The following is a 19,082-nucleotide window of genomic DNA, read 5'->3' as shown; positions in this document are numbered from 1 at the left end:
CAACAAGAGTTTGGAGATGGCAGCTAAAGTTGGGAATATGGTTCAAGAGAAATTATCCAGCCAAAAAAGAGAAAAATGTTTGAAGAAAAATGAACAAAATTTCAGAGAGCTGCAAGACAATGTGAAGCACCCCAAGTACATATAACTGGAATCCCAGAAAAAGAAAAGAGAAAATAGCACAAAAATTTGAAGCAATAATGGCCAAGAACTTCCTGAATTTGGTAGAAAACTTTAAAGATTCAGAAAGCTCAACAAACTCCCAAAAAGATAAACAAAAATAAAATCACTCCTAGACAAATCAGTTAAACTGCAAAAGAAGCTAAAGAGAAAGTCTTAAAAGCATTCAGAGAAAAATGCCATGTCATGTAAGACGAACAACAATAGATTAACTGCTGACTTCTCACCCAAGACTATGAAAGCCAGAGGATACTGGAACAACATATTCAAAATTCTGAGGGAAAAAAGCTAACACTAAGGGCTTCCCTGGTGGCGCAGTGGTTGGGAGTCTGCCTGCCGATGCAGGGGACAAGGGTTCGTGCCCCGGTCCGGGGGGATCCCACATGCTGCAGAGCGGCTGGGCCCGTGGGCCATGGCCGCTGGGCCTGCGCGTCCAGGGCCTGTGCTCCACAATGGGAGAGGCCACGGCAGTGAGAGGCCCGCGTGCCACACACACAAAAAAAGCTAACACTAATTATTCTACATCCAGCTAAACAACCCTTCAGATATGAAGGCGAAATAAAGGCATTTTCAGTAAACAAAACCTGAGAGAATTTACTGCCAGCAACTCCACTACAAGAAATGCTAAAGGAAGTCTTTAGCCTAAAGGGCAACTGGGACCTATACAAAAAAATTGTAATGGTAAATATGTGGGTAAATATTTTTAAACTATGTATTTTTTCTTAACATCTTTAAAAGATATAACTACTTAAATTAAAACTTATAAGTCAGTAGCAACAGATTTATAACAAACAGATCTAACATATAACAATAGCAGTTATGTAAATAAAATGATGGGTACATAAAAATACACTATTGCAAAGTTTCTATATTTTAACTTAAGTAATTCAATATTCACTCTAAGTTAATTTAAGTTTAAGATGCATGTGTAATCTCTAGAGCAACAACTTTAAAAAGTACAAAAATATAAAGCTAGAAAGCCAAGAGAGAAATTAAAATGGAATAGTAAAAAATATCTGATTAAGGGCTTCCCTGGTGGCGCAGTGGTTGAGAGTCCACCTGCCGATGCATGAGACGCGGGTTCGTGCCCCTGTCCGGGAGGATCCCACATGCCGCGGAGTGGCTGGGCCCGTGAGCCATGGCCGCTGAGCCTGCGCGTCCAAAGCCTGTGCTCTGCAACAGTGGAGGCCACAACAGTGCGAGGCCCGCGTACCGCAAAAAAAAAAAAAAAAAAAAAAATCTGATTAAAACAAAAGGAGACAGGAAAGGAAGAACAGAAGACACAAAACAAATTGCAGCAGAGAAGATCTAAGTACAATCATATCAATAATTAAATGTAGGGGACTTCCCTGGTGGCGCAGTCATTAAGAATCCACCTGCCAATGCAGGCGACATGAGTTCGATCCCTGGTCTGGGAAGATCCCACATGCTGCGGAGCGACTAAGCCCACACACCACAACTACTGAGCCTGCACTCTAGAGCCCATGAGCCACAACTACTGAGCCCACGTGTCACAACTACTGAAGCCGCATGCCTAGAGCCCGTACTCCACAACAAGAGAAGCCACCGCAATGAGAAGCCCGCGCACCGCAATGAAGAGTAGCCCCCGCTCGCCACAACTAGAGAAGCCCACGAGGAACAACATAGACCCAACACTACCAAAAATAAATAAATCTTAAAAAATTGAATGTAAATAGACTAATGTTCCAATCAAAAGGCAGAGACTATTAAAACTAGATTTAAAATCCAAGACCCAGTTGTATGCTGTCAACAATACACATGCTTTAAATATAAAGACATAGACTGAAAGTAAAAAGCTAGAAAGAATATATTCTGTGCAAACAGTGAGCATAAGAAGATGAAGTGGCTGTATTAAAAACAGACAAAATAGACTTCTTAACAAGAGATATTACTAGGGACAAGTGGAAGGACACTTCATAATAACAAAATGGTCAATACATCAGGCAAATATAGCAATTATAAATTAGATGTGACTAATAACAAAGCTCCAAAATACACAAAGTAAAAACTGACAACTAAAAGCAGAGATGAATCCACAATCATAAAGATTTTAACATACTTCCCTCATAAATTCATAGACTCAGACAAAAATATTAGTTAAGAATATAGAAGATCTGAATGACACCATCAGTCACTTTACCCTAGCCAACATTTCCTAACCAAACAGGAAACCTAATACCTACAGAATACACACACTCTTTCAAGTCCATATGGAGTGTCTACCAAAATAATATACAGGGCCGTAAAACAACTCTCAACAGTTTTCAAAATATTAAAATTTAATAAGATAATATAGTTAGAGACTATATTATCTTATTACAACAGAATTAAATTAGAAATCAATGAAAAATAAAACATCTGGAACAGCTCACAAATATCTGGAAATTTAAAACTCACTTTTAAAGGAACCACAGAAATCACAAAGTAAATTGGAAAATATTTTGAACTGAATTATAATGAAAATTGGTAAATGATAAATTAGACCACTAAAATTTAACACTTCTGCTCTTTGAAAAAATTATTAAACCAAAATGAAAATGTTTTCAAAATATATCTGATTAAGAACCAATATCTAAAACACATAAAGAATGCTCAAAGCTCAATAATAAGAAAACAAATAACGCAATAAAAGTAGGCAAAAATATTTGAGCAGACACTTACCAAAAAAGATATATGACCATAACAAAAGCACATGAAAACATGATCAATATCATTAGTAAAATGCAAATTAAAACCAAAATTAGATACCACTTCCCATCTTGCAGAATGACTAAAATTAAAAATACAACACCAAGTACCAGCAAGGATGTAGAGTGATTGGAACTCTCAAACATTGCTGGTGGCAAGGTCTATATAATTATTCCATGGAAATGCTTTTATTCTGTCTCTCCAAAAATAAGCTAATCCAGAAATAGGCAGTAAAAAATGTTTTTAATTGGCAATGTATACCTGAAAAATATATTTTATTTACTTAACTTTCTACTCATTTGATACTTTTTAATATATAAATTTATTTATTTATTTATGTATGTATTTTTGGCTGTGTTGGATCCTCATTGCTGCGTGCAGGCTTTCTCTAGTTGCGCGAGCAAGGGGCTACTCTTCGTTGTGGTACAAGGGCTCCTCATTGCAGTGGCTTTGTTGCGGAGCATGGGCTCTAGGCATGAGGGCTTCAGAAGTTGTGGCACGCAGGCTCAGTAGTTGTGGCGCACAGGCTTAGTTCCTCCACGGCATGTGGGATCTTCCCAGACCAGGGATTGAACCCATGTCCCTTCGTTGGCAGGCGGATTCTTAACCATTGTACCACCAGGGAAGTCCCTCATTTGATACTTTTTAAACTAACTCAGTTGTTGAGTAACTAAGTCAATTGCCACTTAAAAAAATCAGTGCATGGATGAAAACAACAATACCTAGTAAGCAGCTTCAGAGAACTTTCCATCAAATTCGTGGAATTCGTCAGAAATGAAGAGGAGGCAGAAATCCAAGCACCTAGACTGATCTGCCTCAATTCAACACCATAATATCCTCCTTCCACTCCAAGGTTCTGGGTCTGCCTTGGGAAGAATGAGGCAGCCACAACCAGCCTCTGCTTAATTCTCACAGAACAAAGTCTGGGGTATCACTGCAACCAGGAGCAACAGCAGCAGTGGGCAAGACCAAGGTCAAGCTCCTTCTGCCCCTTAGCTGCAGTTCTCATACATCAGGTTGGAATCTGTTAACAGTTTTTGTTTCTATTAGCAGGACATCTACAGCACAAATGATTTAGCTACAGATTTAAGACAAGCCATTTGGTAGAAAATGACAACAAATGGGTCTCCTAAGAAAGAGGAATTAAAAAAATACTTCCATTTCAAGTATTCTCCAGATCCTTGGTCTATCTAAATAATGACTAAAGAATACAGCCACCCCAAAAAGTGAAACAGTACATCAAAACAAAGGACAAAGGGCTTTCATGACCCAAGGAGCTGAAAGACACAGGTGCTTCAGCCTCTGTGACTGACCTTGACAAATAAGTAATTACATGACTTGCTTGCGTGGGAAACTGGTCATCTCACACCACATCGAGGGAAAAAATTGAAACGCAGATTTACTCCACCCTGGACAGGTGGAACACATACACAATGTGAACACAGCTCAAAACCATAATCATAGCCTTTTTATCCCCAGAGAAAAACACTCAACTCAGACAACAGCATATCTATGGTGGTGTACCTGGAAATTTTATTTTTGCTAAAATTCAGAACTTTGTAAGAATTAAATGATGGGGCTTGGACCAGCTGGGTCAGAGATGTTGACAGCCTTTCAAAATCAAAGAAACTATTAAAGAAAGCATCATTAAAGAAGAGACTGATCTCTTAGACAAAATAGTACAAGTTCCACACTCCCTGCTCATCACAGCCCCTAAAAATAAGCCCCAGGATTTTACCCTAACCTCGTTATCGCGCCGACCTCCCTCTCTTCTGAGGTAATGTCTATAAATCTTGGCATCCAGTGTGCATTTGCACCACATGTCAGCTATTACCAATGGCATTTTTCCTGACAGCTAATTGGTAACATTAAAGAAAAGAAATGAAAAGCATTGAGCTTGCAAAGTCATTTTACAACCATTAACAGCAACAAGTATTTTACGGGGGCCATGGCACTGCCTGGGAATCCAAGGACCATGATGAATATTCACTCTGCCAGTAAAACGAGAAATGTGGTGAAAATGAAATCCATACCTTCGGCTTATTTACATGACAGCTGAATTAGTGATACTTCTCGTGCCAGAAGATTCTCTCCAAGTAACGCTTGGGCTCAAGGAGTCCTCCAAGGCAGGCAGACACCCAGAAGCCTCCCCCCCCGGAGCCTGAAGTGGCAGTGACCCCACACGGCCGCGTGGCCCTTACCTTTCCTTTTGGTTGTGTAAAATCCAACAGCTGCTCCGTCTCTCCACAGAATTTTAGCCTCCTCCTTCACAGAGTGAGGTAAAAAAAACATGTCATCATCATCCAAATTCCTCTCCAGTCTTCCAAAAATAACGACGTTTAGAATAAAAAGCACAATCCTTTCCCCAAATGACTGAACCTTTGAAGGAAAAACAAAAAGAACATCTAAGTGAGACAAGAGGGGAAAATCAGACACAATAAATTCTATGCTTGGAATCAACCCACACCCCGGGGCCAGGTGGGCTCCCCCACCATACAGTTCTTCTCATGCTCAAGATCCAAAATGCGGATCATAGTTTCTCACGGAGGTTTTCCCACCCCTGACCTTTCACATGCACTGGCCTCCAGGAGCGAGGAACATGGCCAGAGGGGCCTCCTGGGTCTCCAGGACCACAGACATGGAATGTGAAGAGACAGAGAACAATCAGTCACATGCCAGTGAAACAGGAGGTTACATAGAGGCAAGCAATTTCAGCAGAAACCCTGGATGTGTCCAGAGATAAACCCAGTCTGCCATTTTTAACAACAGCCCCAGAATTCTGACCCTCAGAAGGAGGGTAAATAATTGGGGATAATTATTGGTGTCCAGTTGCTACACCAAGAGCAACTGATTTTCAATGGCTTGTGACTGATTTTGAGCACATACTAGAGTCCCAACCCCAGAGAGTTACTGGGACTCAAGGCCTAGCCCATCCTAAGGCTACAAAATGGAACTGTCTCTCACCCATTGCAATGTCATGACAATTGAGGAAACTGTATTGTGGTCAAGGTCAGGCCCACAAAAGAGCTTGACCATTAACAAGTCAAAATGATTTCCTGCTCCTGCCTGTTCATATTCTCTGCATTTGTATAGCCCACGGATGGCACAGGTGTGGCATAAATGAAGGCCTCCCACTCCTACACCCACAGCAGACATAACTAATCAATCCCCACTCTATGTGGCTGAGCCTGGATATGGTCTCAGGATCCTCCTAAATGCAGTCTCCCGGACAACTACAAGCAACCGCTAAAATGTGGCACTTGAGATGAAACCAATCAGCTAGCGACAAAGTGATGGTATTGTTTTATTAGCTTTTATTTCAACAACATTGCTGTGTGACAGCCTAAGGGTGTGGGTGTTTGTCGCCCCTTCCTATGCAGCACCGTGAAATCAGCAAGAGTATTACCTGGGCTGAGATTGCCCCCCACCTGCTACCATTCGATTCTCACCACCCACCAGAGAGGTCCTAGTTTATAGGTGAGGAAATTGAAGCTCAAAGAGGCTAAGCAATTACGTGTACTGATTTCCCTGCCTTATTCTGAAGAGGCCTTAAGACAGCTGGACAAGGGCTCTGTCAAAGGCAGGCAGGTTTACAGCACCAGACCAGGACTTCTGAGTCCCAGGCCAGGGTACCTGCTACAGCCCAGCCAGTGGCTCCCTTCTGCACTTTCATCCATTAGAGCTTTGGGAAAGGGAAGTTTGATATAAATATGAAATGTTTGGTTTTGTATTTAATACTGGACCCTTAAATGTTTATTATCATCACCATCATCATTGTGGTCACGGCTTCTTGGCCTAGATTTGCTGGGAGATCTTCAGCAACTCACAACGCCTTTCAGTTTCAGTTTCCTCCACTAATCAAGGGAGAAGACTGCCTAAGTGGTCTCTCAGACATTTGTATGTTTTTCAAATGCTCCAATAATAAAAATAAGTTAGCTTGCAGCCCTCTAGCAAATGGCACAAAGTGTTTAGTGCCAATAAACTTATTAACTGGCCCAGAATGCAAAATGTTTCACCTTCATCTGGAGCCAAATCTTAGATGAGAAAAAGATTTGCAAAAGCCACACCAGCTTAACTCTGAGAAGCCACCTCAATTTTGTATCTCAGACAGTAGCAGCCAAATCAAGTTCAGAGTTTAAGAATAACTAGTTCATCACAAAACCCAAGGGGTGTAATGTGGGAGGCTATATTTTTCAACTTATAAAACCAAAAAGTTCAGAGGAAAGCCAGAAGAGAAAAACAGATTGCATCTGGCAGAAGGGAAATATCCAATCAAAAACTGGCAGGAGAAAAAAGGAGAAAAAGAAAATGCACTTAATTTGTCCAATTTCATTACAGGGGGAAAAAAATGTGTGACATGTGATTCTGACTTAGAAATGTTTCTCAAAACACAAAACTAAGAACCAGTTCTAATCCCTCAATTAGGACCACTAATTATGTTCACAGAAAGAACACTAAGAAAGTTGGTGTTTGGTTTGGTTTGGTTTGGTAATTTGTAAAGAAGAGCTGGCTAAGAAACAGAATGTAATTAAAAGAAAAAAAGGTCAAGACACCAAGTTCTGTAAATGGAGAGGGAAACTATCCCTACATACAGCTGGGGCAGACAGATCTTTACAACCTGCTTCATTAAGTGGAATCTCTCTGTTCACAACATAAGCCACATTTTCAGAAAATGTGAGGGTTTTCCTCATCTAAATTTAGAAGAATTGATACACAAGGGAAGTGACCACTCTTGTTCTGAAAAATATATATATATATTTAAAAAGCAAATCAAACTCTTCCCGGGATTCAGAACACCCAACCGCTCATACCACCTGCTTCATGCACAGACAATGACACACACAGGCAGATGTGTGTGTGTGTATGCCAGGCAGCACCCATTTGCTGAATCTCCAGCCATCGTTAACTTACTGGAAGAAAACCCTTTTCAAAATAATATCTATTGGGCTTCCCTGGTGGTGCAGTGGTTAAGAATCCGCCTGCCAATGCAGGGGACACAGGTTCGAGCCCTGGTCTGGGAAGCTCCCACATGCCATGGAGCAACTAAGCCTATGCGCCACAACTACTGAGGCTGTGCTCTAGAGCCTGCGAGCCACACTACTGAGACCACGTGCTACAACTACTGCAGCCTGCGTGCCTAGAGCCCATGCTCCGCAACAGGAGAAGCCACCACAATGAGAAGCCCTCGCACCGCAATGAAAAGTAGCCCCTGCTTGCCGCAGCTAGAGAAAGCCCACACGCAGCAACGAAGACCCAACGCAGCGTAAAATAAAATAAAATAAATAATAATAATAATGTCTATCAAGTCAATTAAAACCAGATCTGAAAACATCCTGCAATTTGTGACAACATGGATGGAAGTTGAGGGTATTATACTGAGTGAAATAAGGGGAAAGACAAACACTGCATGATCTCATACATGTAACATGAAAGAGCCAAACTCATAGCAACAGAGACTAGAGTGGTTGTTGTCAGGAGCTGGCGGTGGGGGAGAGGGAAAGATGGTCAGAAGGTTCAAACTTCCAGTTATAAGATGAACAAGTTCTGGGGATCTAATATACAGCATAGTGATTGTAGCTAATGATACTATATTACATACTTGAAAGTTGCTAAGAGAGGAGGTCTTAAATGTTCTCACCACAAAAAAGAAATGGCAATTATGTGATGTGATGCAGGTGTTAACTAACACTGGTGGTAATCATTTTGCAGTGTATCAAATCAACGCATTGTGCACCTTAAACTTACACAGTGTTATATGTCAATTATATCTCAACAAAGCTGGGGGAAAAACAGACTTGAAAAAGACAACCCATAGACTGGGGAGAAATATTTGTTAATCATATATGCAATAAGAACTTGCATCTAGAATATAGAAAAACTCTTACAACTCAACAGGAAAAAGTCAATCCAATTACAAAGTGGGCCAAGGGGGCTTCCCTGGTGGCACAGTGGTTAAGAATCCACCTGCCAATGCAGGGGACACGGGTTCAAGCCCCGGTCCGGGAAGATCCCACATGCCATGGAGCAACTAAGCCTGTGTGCCACAACCACTGAGTCTGAGCTCTAGAGCCCATATGCCACAACTACTGAAGCCCACGTGCCTAGAGCCCGTGCCCTGCAATGAGAAGCCCGCACACTGCAACAAAGAGTAAACTCGCTGCAACTAGAGAAAGCCCGCGTGCAGCAACAAAGATCCAACACAGCCAAAAATAAATAAAATAAATAAATTTTTTAAAAAGTGGGCCAAGGATTTTAATAGGTATTTTCCCCAAAAGGACACACGAATGGCCAATAAGGACATGAAAAGATATTGAACATCCTTAGCCACAAGGAACCCTCACCCTTGCCATCCTAGGTCTCTATAAAGCCACAGTGCTTCAAAGACCACCAGGCCTGCTGTCAGAGAGACTAGCATTTGTGTCCATTTAAATCACTTACAAGCTGTGTGGCTCAGCTTCAATTTCTTTGTCTGCAAAACAAATACCTTAAAGATTCTGAAGTCAGATAATCCCTGTGAAAAGTCTGGGTAATACACAGGCTAGCATCTAACGTAATATCTACCTCATAGTAAGTACCAATAAACACTACTGGAATGCAATAAAGAGAACCTCCCTACACTCTAGAGAGATGATGTGGATTAAAGTTTCAAAATTAAGATGTGAGAGGTCACTCAGGAAGGTAAGAGAGATTTACCAATAGCCAGGTATCTGTTGCATATAGCCATTTACTACTATTTTCCTTGCTGGCAGGGTGTTACAGATTGAACTGTGTCCCCCAAAAAGATGTTAAAGTCCTAACCCCCAGTACCTATGAATGTGATTTATTTGGAAATAGAATCTTTGCAGATGATCACGTCAAGATGAGGTCATTCGGGTGGGCCCTAATCCAACATGACTGCTGTCCACATGGAAAAGGGGAATTTGGACAAAGATAGACAGACAAAGAGGGAAAAGGATGGGAAGACACAGGGAGAATGCCATTGACAAGCCAAGGAAAGCTGAGGCCACCATAAGTTATGAGAGAGGCCTGGAACAGATTCTCCCTCACAGCTCTCGGAAGAAACCAACCCTGCCAACACCTTGATTTTGGACTTCTAGCCTCTGGGACTGGGAAATGATACACTTCTGTTGTTTAAACCACCCAGTTTGTTGGCACTTTGTTACAGCAGTCCTAGAAAATGAATCCACAGGGGTAGACTGCTTAAATTATTAACATGATAATAAGTACACTGACCTTTAAAACCTGTTTTGCAATGTCCACTTAAATTTGCAATACCTCACCTTCATCAGACCTTCTCTTGCAGGATCAGAGGTTCTTAGTACATCTTCAGTGGTCCACCAGGACTCCTTCATGTAAACAGCCACAACTAAAGAGGAAGCCAAGAGAAAACAATGATATACGCATGGCCAACTGGCCACCAAAGGGGCAGTTTTAGCAACATGCAGCCACTGTGAAGGTGCAAAGGAAAGTTATGTGCGGCAAAAGCAGGCGATGTTTCTAGAGCTGAGTTGTCTGAGAGCACTGACCAGGACAGAGTGACCACTGTCACCTCAAAGGACTTCACAGGTGTCTGCAGAGATGGCCTGTTGTTGACCCCAACACAGGATGGACCCCAATGCTACTGGGCGCAAGAGGCTACACACCAATATTGACAAATTCAATGGGTGAGAATTATATTTTTTTTCAAAGTCCAACTATGTGACACAACTTGGAGCTCTGCAAATTTAGTCAAACCCAACATTATCTAAGGGCATGGAACACACCATCTTCTTATCACCCTCGGTGCTGGGTTTGACGCTGGCTTCTTTCACGTGCTTTTCTTTCATTCTCATGATGAAATTGTCATCTGCCTTTTTCTGAGGACGCTAATATTCTGAGAAGGGAAGGCAAACAGCTAGGAGGGCTGAGGTCGGGTCGAACCCTCAGCCACTGGACTCCAAGTTCAGTGCTCTTTCCAAGAGGCCAGAGGTGGGTCAGCTGTTGATGAGGAATAATCATGCAGGGGTTGTGGGGGGGCTTTGGATAAGAAGACTCTGGGGCTGGGACCTGCAAGAGAGGAAGGGTAGAGACATCTCTCCTACCCCACTCATGCCCCGCCCTTGTCTAGACAGTCACTGAGGCCTGTTGATTCCACCCACCCTGAGTTTAGACATGGGTCCTGCTGCTTAGTAGAGGTGATCCTGGAACACTCTCAACCTCACTAAGCCCCAGATTCCTCATCAGAGCTGCCCAAACTGATCACCCAAGGTGGCTAACAAATTCCAATGAGGATCAGGTGTGAAACACCCAACGCAGGGCCAGGCAGGTAGGATGCCCTCAGCACCTGCTGATGAATGCGTCAGTTCTCCCCTGCTCATGCTGCAGTTGCCAGGTCCCATCATTCCACCTGCTGCCCCAGGACAGGATCCACTCCCTCCCCAACCCTGAATGCTACTGGTCCATCTCTCCAGGTAACTGAGAGCACTCCACCTGGTCCCCTGTCCCCCCAGTCTGCCCTGCCAATCTATCCCTCCTGAGGGGCCACTCCAAATGCAAATGCAATCATGGCCTCTGCCTCTTGTCTCTCCTTTCCTTGCTTAAAAATCACATTTTAAAACACTAAAGTCACTTTGGTTATTTTCTGGTATCTTTTTTTTTTTTTTAAGATTGTTTTCAAGAGAAGTTTTAGGTTCATGGCAAAATTGAAAGGAAGGTACAGAGATTTCCCATAGTCCCCCTCCCCCACACACACATCCCCCACTATCATCACCCCCCACCAGAGTGGTACATTTGTTACAACTGATGGACCTACACTGATACATCATATCGCCCAAAGTTCTAGTTTACATTAGGGTTCACTCTATGGGTTTGAACAAATGTATCTTCACATGTATCCATCACTATGATATCATACAGAGTATTTTCATTGCCCTAAAAACTCTCTGTGCTCTGCCTGTTCATCCCTCCTCACCACCCCTTACCCCTGGCAACCACTGATCTTTTTTCTGTCTCCATAGTTTTGCCTTTTCCAGAATGTCATATAATTGGAGTCATCAGATTAGTTTCTTTCCCCTAGTGAAATGCATTGAAGGTTACTCTATGTCTTTTCATGCCTTGATAGCTCAAAATTCTTCTCAGCACCGTATCTGGTGCTAAAACATTCCATTGTCTGAAGGTACCATAGTTTAGTTCTCCTCCACTATCTTTTTATACCCCTTTAATTGCCATTTTTATGCCTGTTTCTCAAGCCAGGTAACTGAGCCCAAGGGGTCCAAAAGCCACAGATAAAAAGATACATCTTCCCAGTCAAATCTTTTTGGCTGAAGAGTTGAAGGAAAATAACACAGAGTAGAAAACAAAAGTCCCTTGAACATTTACTATAAGGCTCAAGACTTTAAAACAAATTTTGTGGGGCAATCAAGTTAAGCTGCCACCACCTTCTTCCCTATTCCTCTCTGCTCTTTGAGGAACTTTCGTAGAAAACCCTATGAAGACCAGGTGATGACATTAGCTATTGTCAAGCACTAACTCTGCACAGTCCCTCCCTCCTCTCCGAAGACCAACAGCATCTAATCCACTGTCAGTTTCATACCATTGGCGAATTTTATCTTCTCCAACAATAGTTCCAAAATTGATACAGCCGACTGAGAGAGAAGTGCCAATTAAATGCCTGACATCTGCCTTCACTTATTCAACTAAATTCATGTTCCAAATGGCATCTACTAGAACTTGCAAGAGGCTTATAAAACCATAAGGATTATTTCCCTGCTTAACAAGGTGAATCAATAAAAGATGTTCAATTGACTAATACAGTGTATTACTGTAATACAGATGTTCAATTTACTAAGATAGTTTCAAACAGGAAATGTGTTATGATTTGGTGTTTGTGTGGTGCCTTGCAAGTTACACAGTGCACTGCAGAGCATTAATTAGCCACACAAGTTGTCACAAAATAGACTGAATTTTTTTCAAAACTAATAGTAAGCTGTTAAGTGTACATAACAATGAAGGTGAAGTCTGATCAAATGTAATAGATTTAAAATGAATTGTCCTCAAACAACTCTTGAAAAAGAGTCAGGCTTCCAAAGAATACCAGCTTTTGATCAGAAAAGACTGCTACCTAGTCAAGAGGAAAGGGGCCAGAGTCCTCGGAGAGAGGCTGTTTCCAGCTCAGCAAGGACAAAAGATGGACCTGGGGGACTGGCAGGCATTGCAGACCCAGCCTTGGGGCATCGCTTTTGAGACCCTGGAGCCAGCAGGTTCCAAGAGTTAGAAAGTGGAAACTGGGGCCTTCCCCGGTGGTCCAGTGGTAAAGAATCCGCCTTCCAATGCAGGGGACGCAGGTTCGATCCATGGTCGGGGAACTAAGATTCCCACATGCAGCAAGGCAACTAAGCCCACGCACCACAACTACGGTGCTCGCATGCCTCAACTAGAGAGCCTGCGTGCCGCAAACTACAGAGCCCATGCACCTTGGAGCCCACGTGCCACAACGAGAGAAAGAAAATCCCACACACCACAACTAGAGAGAAGCGCGTGCTCCACAATGAAAGATCCCACATGCCGCAATGAAGATCCCATGTGCTGAAACTAAGACAGCCTAAATAAATAAAAAAATAAAATAAAATAAAATGAAACTGGAAACCACACATCCATACTTTTAAAAGAAAAATACAATCCTGATCAGTACCCTCTGGCTCTCCACCATCTAGGACCTGGGAGACTGGACCCCTGCAAAAGGCTGAGCAGTGGTGACAGCAGTCGATGGGGCATTGTGGGTCACAGGCCAGCCTTGCTTCACTGATTTAATTCCCCTCTCCCCTTGAGTGACATGTAACCACAAAGAAGATGCCAGTAATGGATTTCATTCTATAACACCCCAAGGTCTTCCAAACATGTTAAGACAGTGAGGTCCCTAAGGCTGACTCCCAGTGGCCTGGTTTCATCAAGGCTCAGCAGGATGAACTGAATTCAACTACCTGGGGCTGAGTTCCCGAATGCACAAACGGCCCTGTCCCAGGTCTCCAGAGGCTGATGAGTAAGTCTCCATCCTTGCCCCTGGGAGTTGGTAGCCTGCAGAGAAGAGAGAGCTAGACAAACTGATGTGATATAGGGCAGGACATGATAGGTGCTAGAATCGAGCTGGGAGCCACAGAGTCCAGAGGACCCAGAGGAGGGGGTCAGTTCTGCTGAGGGGTTTGGGAAAGCATCCCTGGGGAATTTGCCAGCTCAGGCTCTGGATCACTGTGTAAGGCTTCAAAACAGGCAGAGATGACATGAGAGGGCAGAGTAACCCATGAGCAGAGGCACAGAGCCCTAAAAGTCCAAGGCCACACTCAGGGCAGCCTAAACATTGGGGGTAGCTGGGCAAGGCTTAAACAAGGGAGAGGCAGAGCTGCAAACATCGATTATAGCAAGGTTGCAGGATACACAGCTAATATGCAAAAGCCCACCACTTCCCTGTATGCCAGCAATGAACAAGTAGAATTTGAAATTAAAAACAATACCATTTACATTAGCACCCCTCAAAAATGAGATACTTAGGCTTATACAAAATGAAATACTTAGATTTATGCAATCTAACAAAAATATGTGTAAGAGCTATACAAGGAAAATTACAAAACTCTGATTAACAAAATCAAATAAAAATTAAAGAGATATTCTATGTTCTCGAATAGGAAACCTCGATATTATCAAGATGTCAGTTCTTCCCAACTTGACCTATAGGTTCAATGCAATTCCAATCAAAATCCCAAGAAGTTATTTTGTGGATTTCACCAAAATGATTCTAAAATTTACATAGAGAGGCCAAAGACAACACTGAAGGAGAACAAACTTGAAGGACTGACACTACTCAACTTCAAGACTTACTATAAAGCTACAGTAAACCCAGGCAGTGTGGTATCAGTGGAAGACAGATCAATGGAACAGAATGTAGAGCCCAGAAATAGACCCACGTAAATGTAGTCAACTTCTATTTGGTCAACTTTGACAGAGAAGCAAAGGCAACACAATGGAACAAAGATAGTCCTTCCAACAAATGGTGCTAGAACAACCGGACATCCACACACATAAAAATAAATCGCAACACAGACCTTTCACTCTACTCTTCACAGCCATCTCAACAAACGTAAACCAGTGCTGACGGAGAGCAAGACAACATAAGACATTTTGGATACATCCCTATGGACCTGGTGTAGGGAGAACACAGACTTCAGAGCCAGGTGGGGTTCAGATTCCAGCTTCTTCAAGGTGTGACCTTCACCCTTCCCCCACCTCGAGTCCCCCACCTGTCACATGGAGCCCACAACATCCTCTCACCTGGCCGTTATGCAGATTTGGTGAAAGAGCTCACTTCACCAAACTGCTTTGTCCAAAGGGAAGCTTTTCAGTGGTGTCCAAAAGCTTCCTCCACCTGCTTCAAGTGTTGCTCTGGGATTCCAAAGAAGTATGAAAAGCCCTTTGTTATTTGCTGGCTTTTGTCAGCGACACAATGGAAGCTGCTTGCTAACACTGGGTTTCTTCCTGGGAGCTCCCTCTCCAAACTTTCTGCTCTGGTTTGCAGGGAAATGTCTGTCTTTCTTCCCCAGCTTGATTGCTGCCATCCTATCCGCTGCCTCCCAACGTGAGTGGGGACACATTCCTACTCACTACGTTTGCTCACGACTGGTCCTTTTCCATCAGGGTGCATTAAGCCAACCATCATGTCCCTCACTTCCTCCTTCCAGGGCTGTGGGGACACATCATGCCTGATCAAGGCACACACTTTCACCTGCCCAGAACCTCCCAACAAGATTTTTTTTTTTTTTAAAGGGCTTCAAATGCTTGGCTTTTTCTTTGTTTGTTTATTTATTTATTTATTTATTTATTTATTTATTTATTTTTGGCTGTGTTGGGTCTTCGTTTCTGTGCGAGGGCTTTCTCTAGTTGTGGCAAGCGGGGGCCACTCTTCATCGTGGTGCGCGGGCCTCTCACTATCGCGGCCTCTCGTTGCAGAGCACAGGCTCCAGACGCGCAGGCTCAGTAGTTGTGGCTCACGGGCCCAGTTGCTCCGCGGCATGTGGGATCTTCCCAGACCAGGGCTCGAATCCGAGTCCCCTGCATTAGCAGGCAGATTCTCAACGACTGCGCCACCAGGGAAGCCCCCAACAAGATTTTTAAAACTTTCATCTTGCCTAAGATTTCTTAATGGAGCTAATTCCTTTTTTATTTAAATATTTTTAAATCAATCAATACAACAAACATTTTTTAAAAGTTAGTGTGATTTTTCCACAGTACAGGTCAGGGAGAGCTGATTGTCACCTGTCACCTTGGATGGGTGGGCTGTGGCAGTGGGGAGCTGTCCAGACAAGGACTTTGAGGCCACCGTCCAGCTCAGCAAGGAGGAGCACTGTAGAGATCAACACCCAGCGGGGAGCACTGGGCTCATGTGGCCGTGCTTGCTGTCCCTCCTCATCTGCCCAGCACCAAGGATGCAGGAGGCAGCAAAGTGGCTCAGGACCCTGCAGAGGTCACAATTCTGAAGCACATGGTGCTCATCCAACCCACATGTTGAGCAGCTATTATGTACAGAGCACATAATAAATCCACTGGAGGAATTAAATTTAGACTCTGGCTTAAGACACTTACAGCTTGGAGGAGGAGACAGTGCCTGGGACGCAAAGCACCTCTGGCCAGGGAGGGGTTGGGGGCCGTATCCTGCAGACCACCAGTGGCCGCCATGCTTCAGAGGAGAGGGACATGACCTGATTACTGTTTTAAAGTAATAATATTCACCAGAACCACATGTCCAAGCATCCACCAAGCGTCTGGCTGACTTTTTTTCAGGTGAGGCTCAGAAGGGTTAAGAACTCAAGATCAAGTGCCTGTAAACAGCAGTGTTGGGACTGGATGAGAACTGGCTCTCACTGACTCCAGAGCCCCCGCTCTAACCTCTATACTCCAGGTGAAGAATGGACAAAGAGACAAGGGGACAGAGCTGAGTCCAGACTCCATGAAGGCCGACAGAGTAGGGAAGACAAAGATGAGAGGAGAGACAAGGAGGCGACAAGCCAAGACAGCGATGAGAAAGGAGAGGCCGGCACAGAAAGACCTGAACAGAGTGGACCTCATTTTGCACGTCAAGACGGGGAGGAGGGCTGCCATTTACACAGCAAACACTGACAAGTTCAGGCACTGTACTTGGCACCAGGGATCTAGGGCAGAAGACACTGCCCAGCAGGAGTGAGACAGGCCACCAGGCCAGGACCACACAGACCATGACCAGCGCCCAAGATGGAAGCAGCATCAGGCACCTGCTCAAGGGCTACGTCTTCATCCATTCATGCTGCTGTGACAAAATACCACAGTCTGGGTGGCTTATAACAACATAAATTTACTTCTCACATTTCTGGACTGGAAGTCTGAGATCAGGGTGCCAGCATGGCCAGGTTCTGATGAGAGCCCTTCTGGGTTGCAGACAGCTGACTTCCCACAGTGTCCTTATTCGAGGGGACTCCACCCTCATGACCTAAGCACCTCCCAAAGGCCCCACATCCCAACCCCATTACATGGGCTTAGGATTTCAACATATAAATTTGCTGGGTGACACAAATATTCAGACCATAGCAAGCTGTCTGGAAGGGCTAGGCAGAGTTCCAAGAATAGGCCTGAGCCAGACGGGGCTCCGGTGCTGGGGTCTCTGGGGACCAGGTTGAGGTACTGGCTTTGTCAGTCTCTGGAGGAGTCCAATCGATGCGAGACATGATCAGAGTGGTGGTTTAGAGAGAGAACAGTTGGGTTATGCCCAGGTGGGAAGAATTAGTCCTTTAGAAATTAAGAAGAAAAAAAGAAAAAGGTTATTTGAGAAGGATCACACTGGATTCGGGTGTAGGTAAGGCTGGAGACAAGGAGGGCAATGGGAGCCTGTGGTCATCCAGCCAAGAAGTAAGGAGGGGATGAGTGCAGCAGTCATGCTGGCAGGGAGGGAGATGCTCGGGTGGCAGAAAAGACCACCTGGGAATCAAACTGGTCCTAAGGCAGAAGAGAGAGGGAAGGCAGGACAGCAGCCAGCTCCCAAGCTTGAGAAGAAGCACGCAGGTGTCTTCACCAGGAGGAAGTGAGGACGAGGAAGAGGTGTGAGGGTTTCAGTTTTGAAATGCCTGTTAGAGATAGCAACGTCAGGGTGGCCAGCAGGTGGCTGGATACACAGCCAGAGATGAGCAGAGACAGAGAAGGCCCATTCCCCACACCATCATAGCAACCAAGGAGGGAGGAGCTCTCATGCGCACGCTTGCACACGCGCACACACCCCTCCCACACACACACACACCCTACCTCCCCACAATAACTGCAAGCTGTTTACATACTGGCCCATGGTTTACACTTCTTCAGTCACAACCAAAGGAGCTTCAGGTCTGCCTGTTACCTCCCACCAGCCTCCCCCAATGGCTCCCCTGGAGTCTAAGCTGCCACTGCCCTGTTACAAATCTAAGAAATATGTACTTCCCCCAAAAAAGAGCACAGTTAAACCAAAGTGACAGGCCATCTTCCCAAAAGCAAAATACACGTAGGAAAAAAATGCTGAAAAGTTCTGGCAGAGGACAGCACATAAACACATTCCAAGGCATTGCATGACTTTTATGCAACATTGACTGAGCCGGTCAATAATTTAAGGGGAGGGGAAAAATACGCAAGTTGACATAGCAACTGTCATATCGCATTACTCGGGCTACCATTTTCATACAGATGTCTTCCTTAGAGGAAAACGCTTCCCCAGATGCCCTGTGAACTTGGGCACCTCTTTGCCAGGGAGAAGGAAACATCTGGTTTGTAGTATATCTGCATCAGCTTCCCTGTGGTTCTTAGGCCCTTCTTGCCTTCGGCGACTTTGTTTCCGTGAGTGGAGATTTTAACTCCAGGAAGACCAGGTAAGATGAGGTGCCTGGATCCTGAGGCACAGCTGGACAGCAAGGTGTTGGCGGCCGAAAGAAGCCCACACCAGAGCTAGTCTATCTAGGAAAGGCATCTTAAAATCACAGGCCGTACCAAGGCAAGTACAGCAAGTTTCTCAGGGTTGGGGGAAGCACAGAGAGGTGCAGACAGCCCAAGCTGCAGTGGTAAAGCCCTAGGATGCCTCAGAGAAGCGCCCCCAACCCCGCACATCCGTGACTCTCGGAATATTTTCCTTGGAGCTTCTCTGTTTTCCAAATACCATTAGTCCCTTGGTAAGAATGACA

At 44.2% G+C, this 19,082-nt stretch overlaps 1 protein-coding gene across 1 annotated transcript in view; it reads right to left on the bottom strand.

The window, feature by feature from the left end:
* LOC137201523 (protein FAM169BP-like) overlaps nucleotides 1–19,082 on the bottom strand; it is a 66,686-nt gene that overhangs the window by 32,559 nt on the left and 15,045 nt on the right. The window contains 2 exon segments of the mRNA XM_067695484.1: nucleotides 5,088–5,265; nucleotides 10,167–10,252. Of these exon segments, the coding sequence (XP_067551585.1) occupies nucleotides 5,088–5,265; nucleotides 10,167–10,252 (264 nt within the window).

This window comes from Pseudorca crassidens, chromosome 1 (assembly GCF_039906515.1).
Source record: "Pseudorca crassidens isolate mPseCra1 chromosome 1, mPseCra1.hap1, whole genome shotgun sequence".
In the NCBI taxonomy this organism is placed as follows: Eukaryota; Metazoa; Chordata; class Mammalia; order Artiodactyla; family Delphinidae; genus Pseudorca; species Pseudorca crassidens.
Note: the sequence above shows the minus strand (reverse complement) of the source record. Positions and strands in the feature narration are given on the sequence as shown.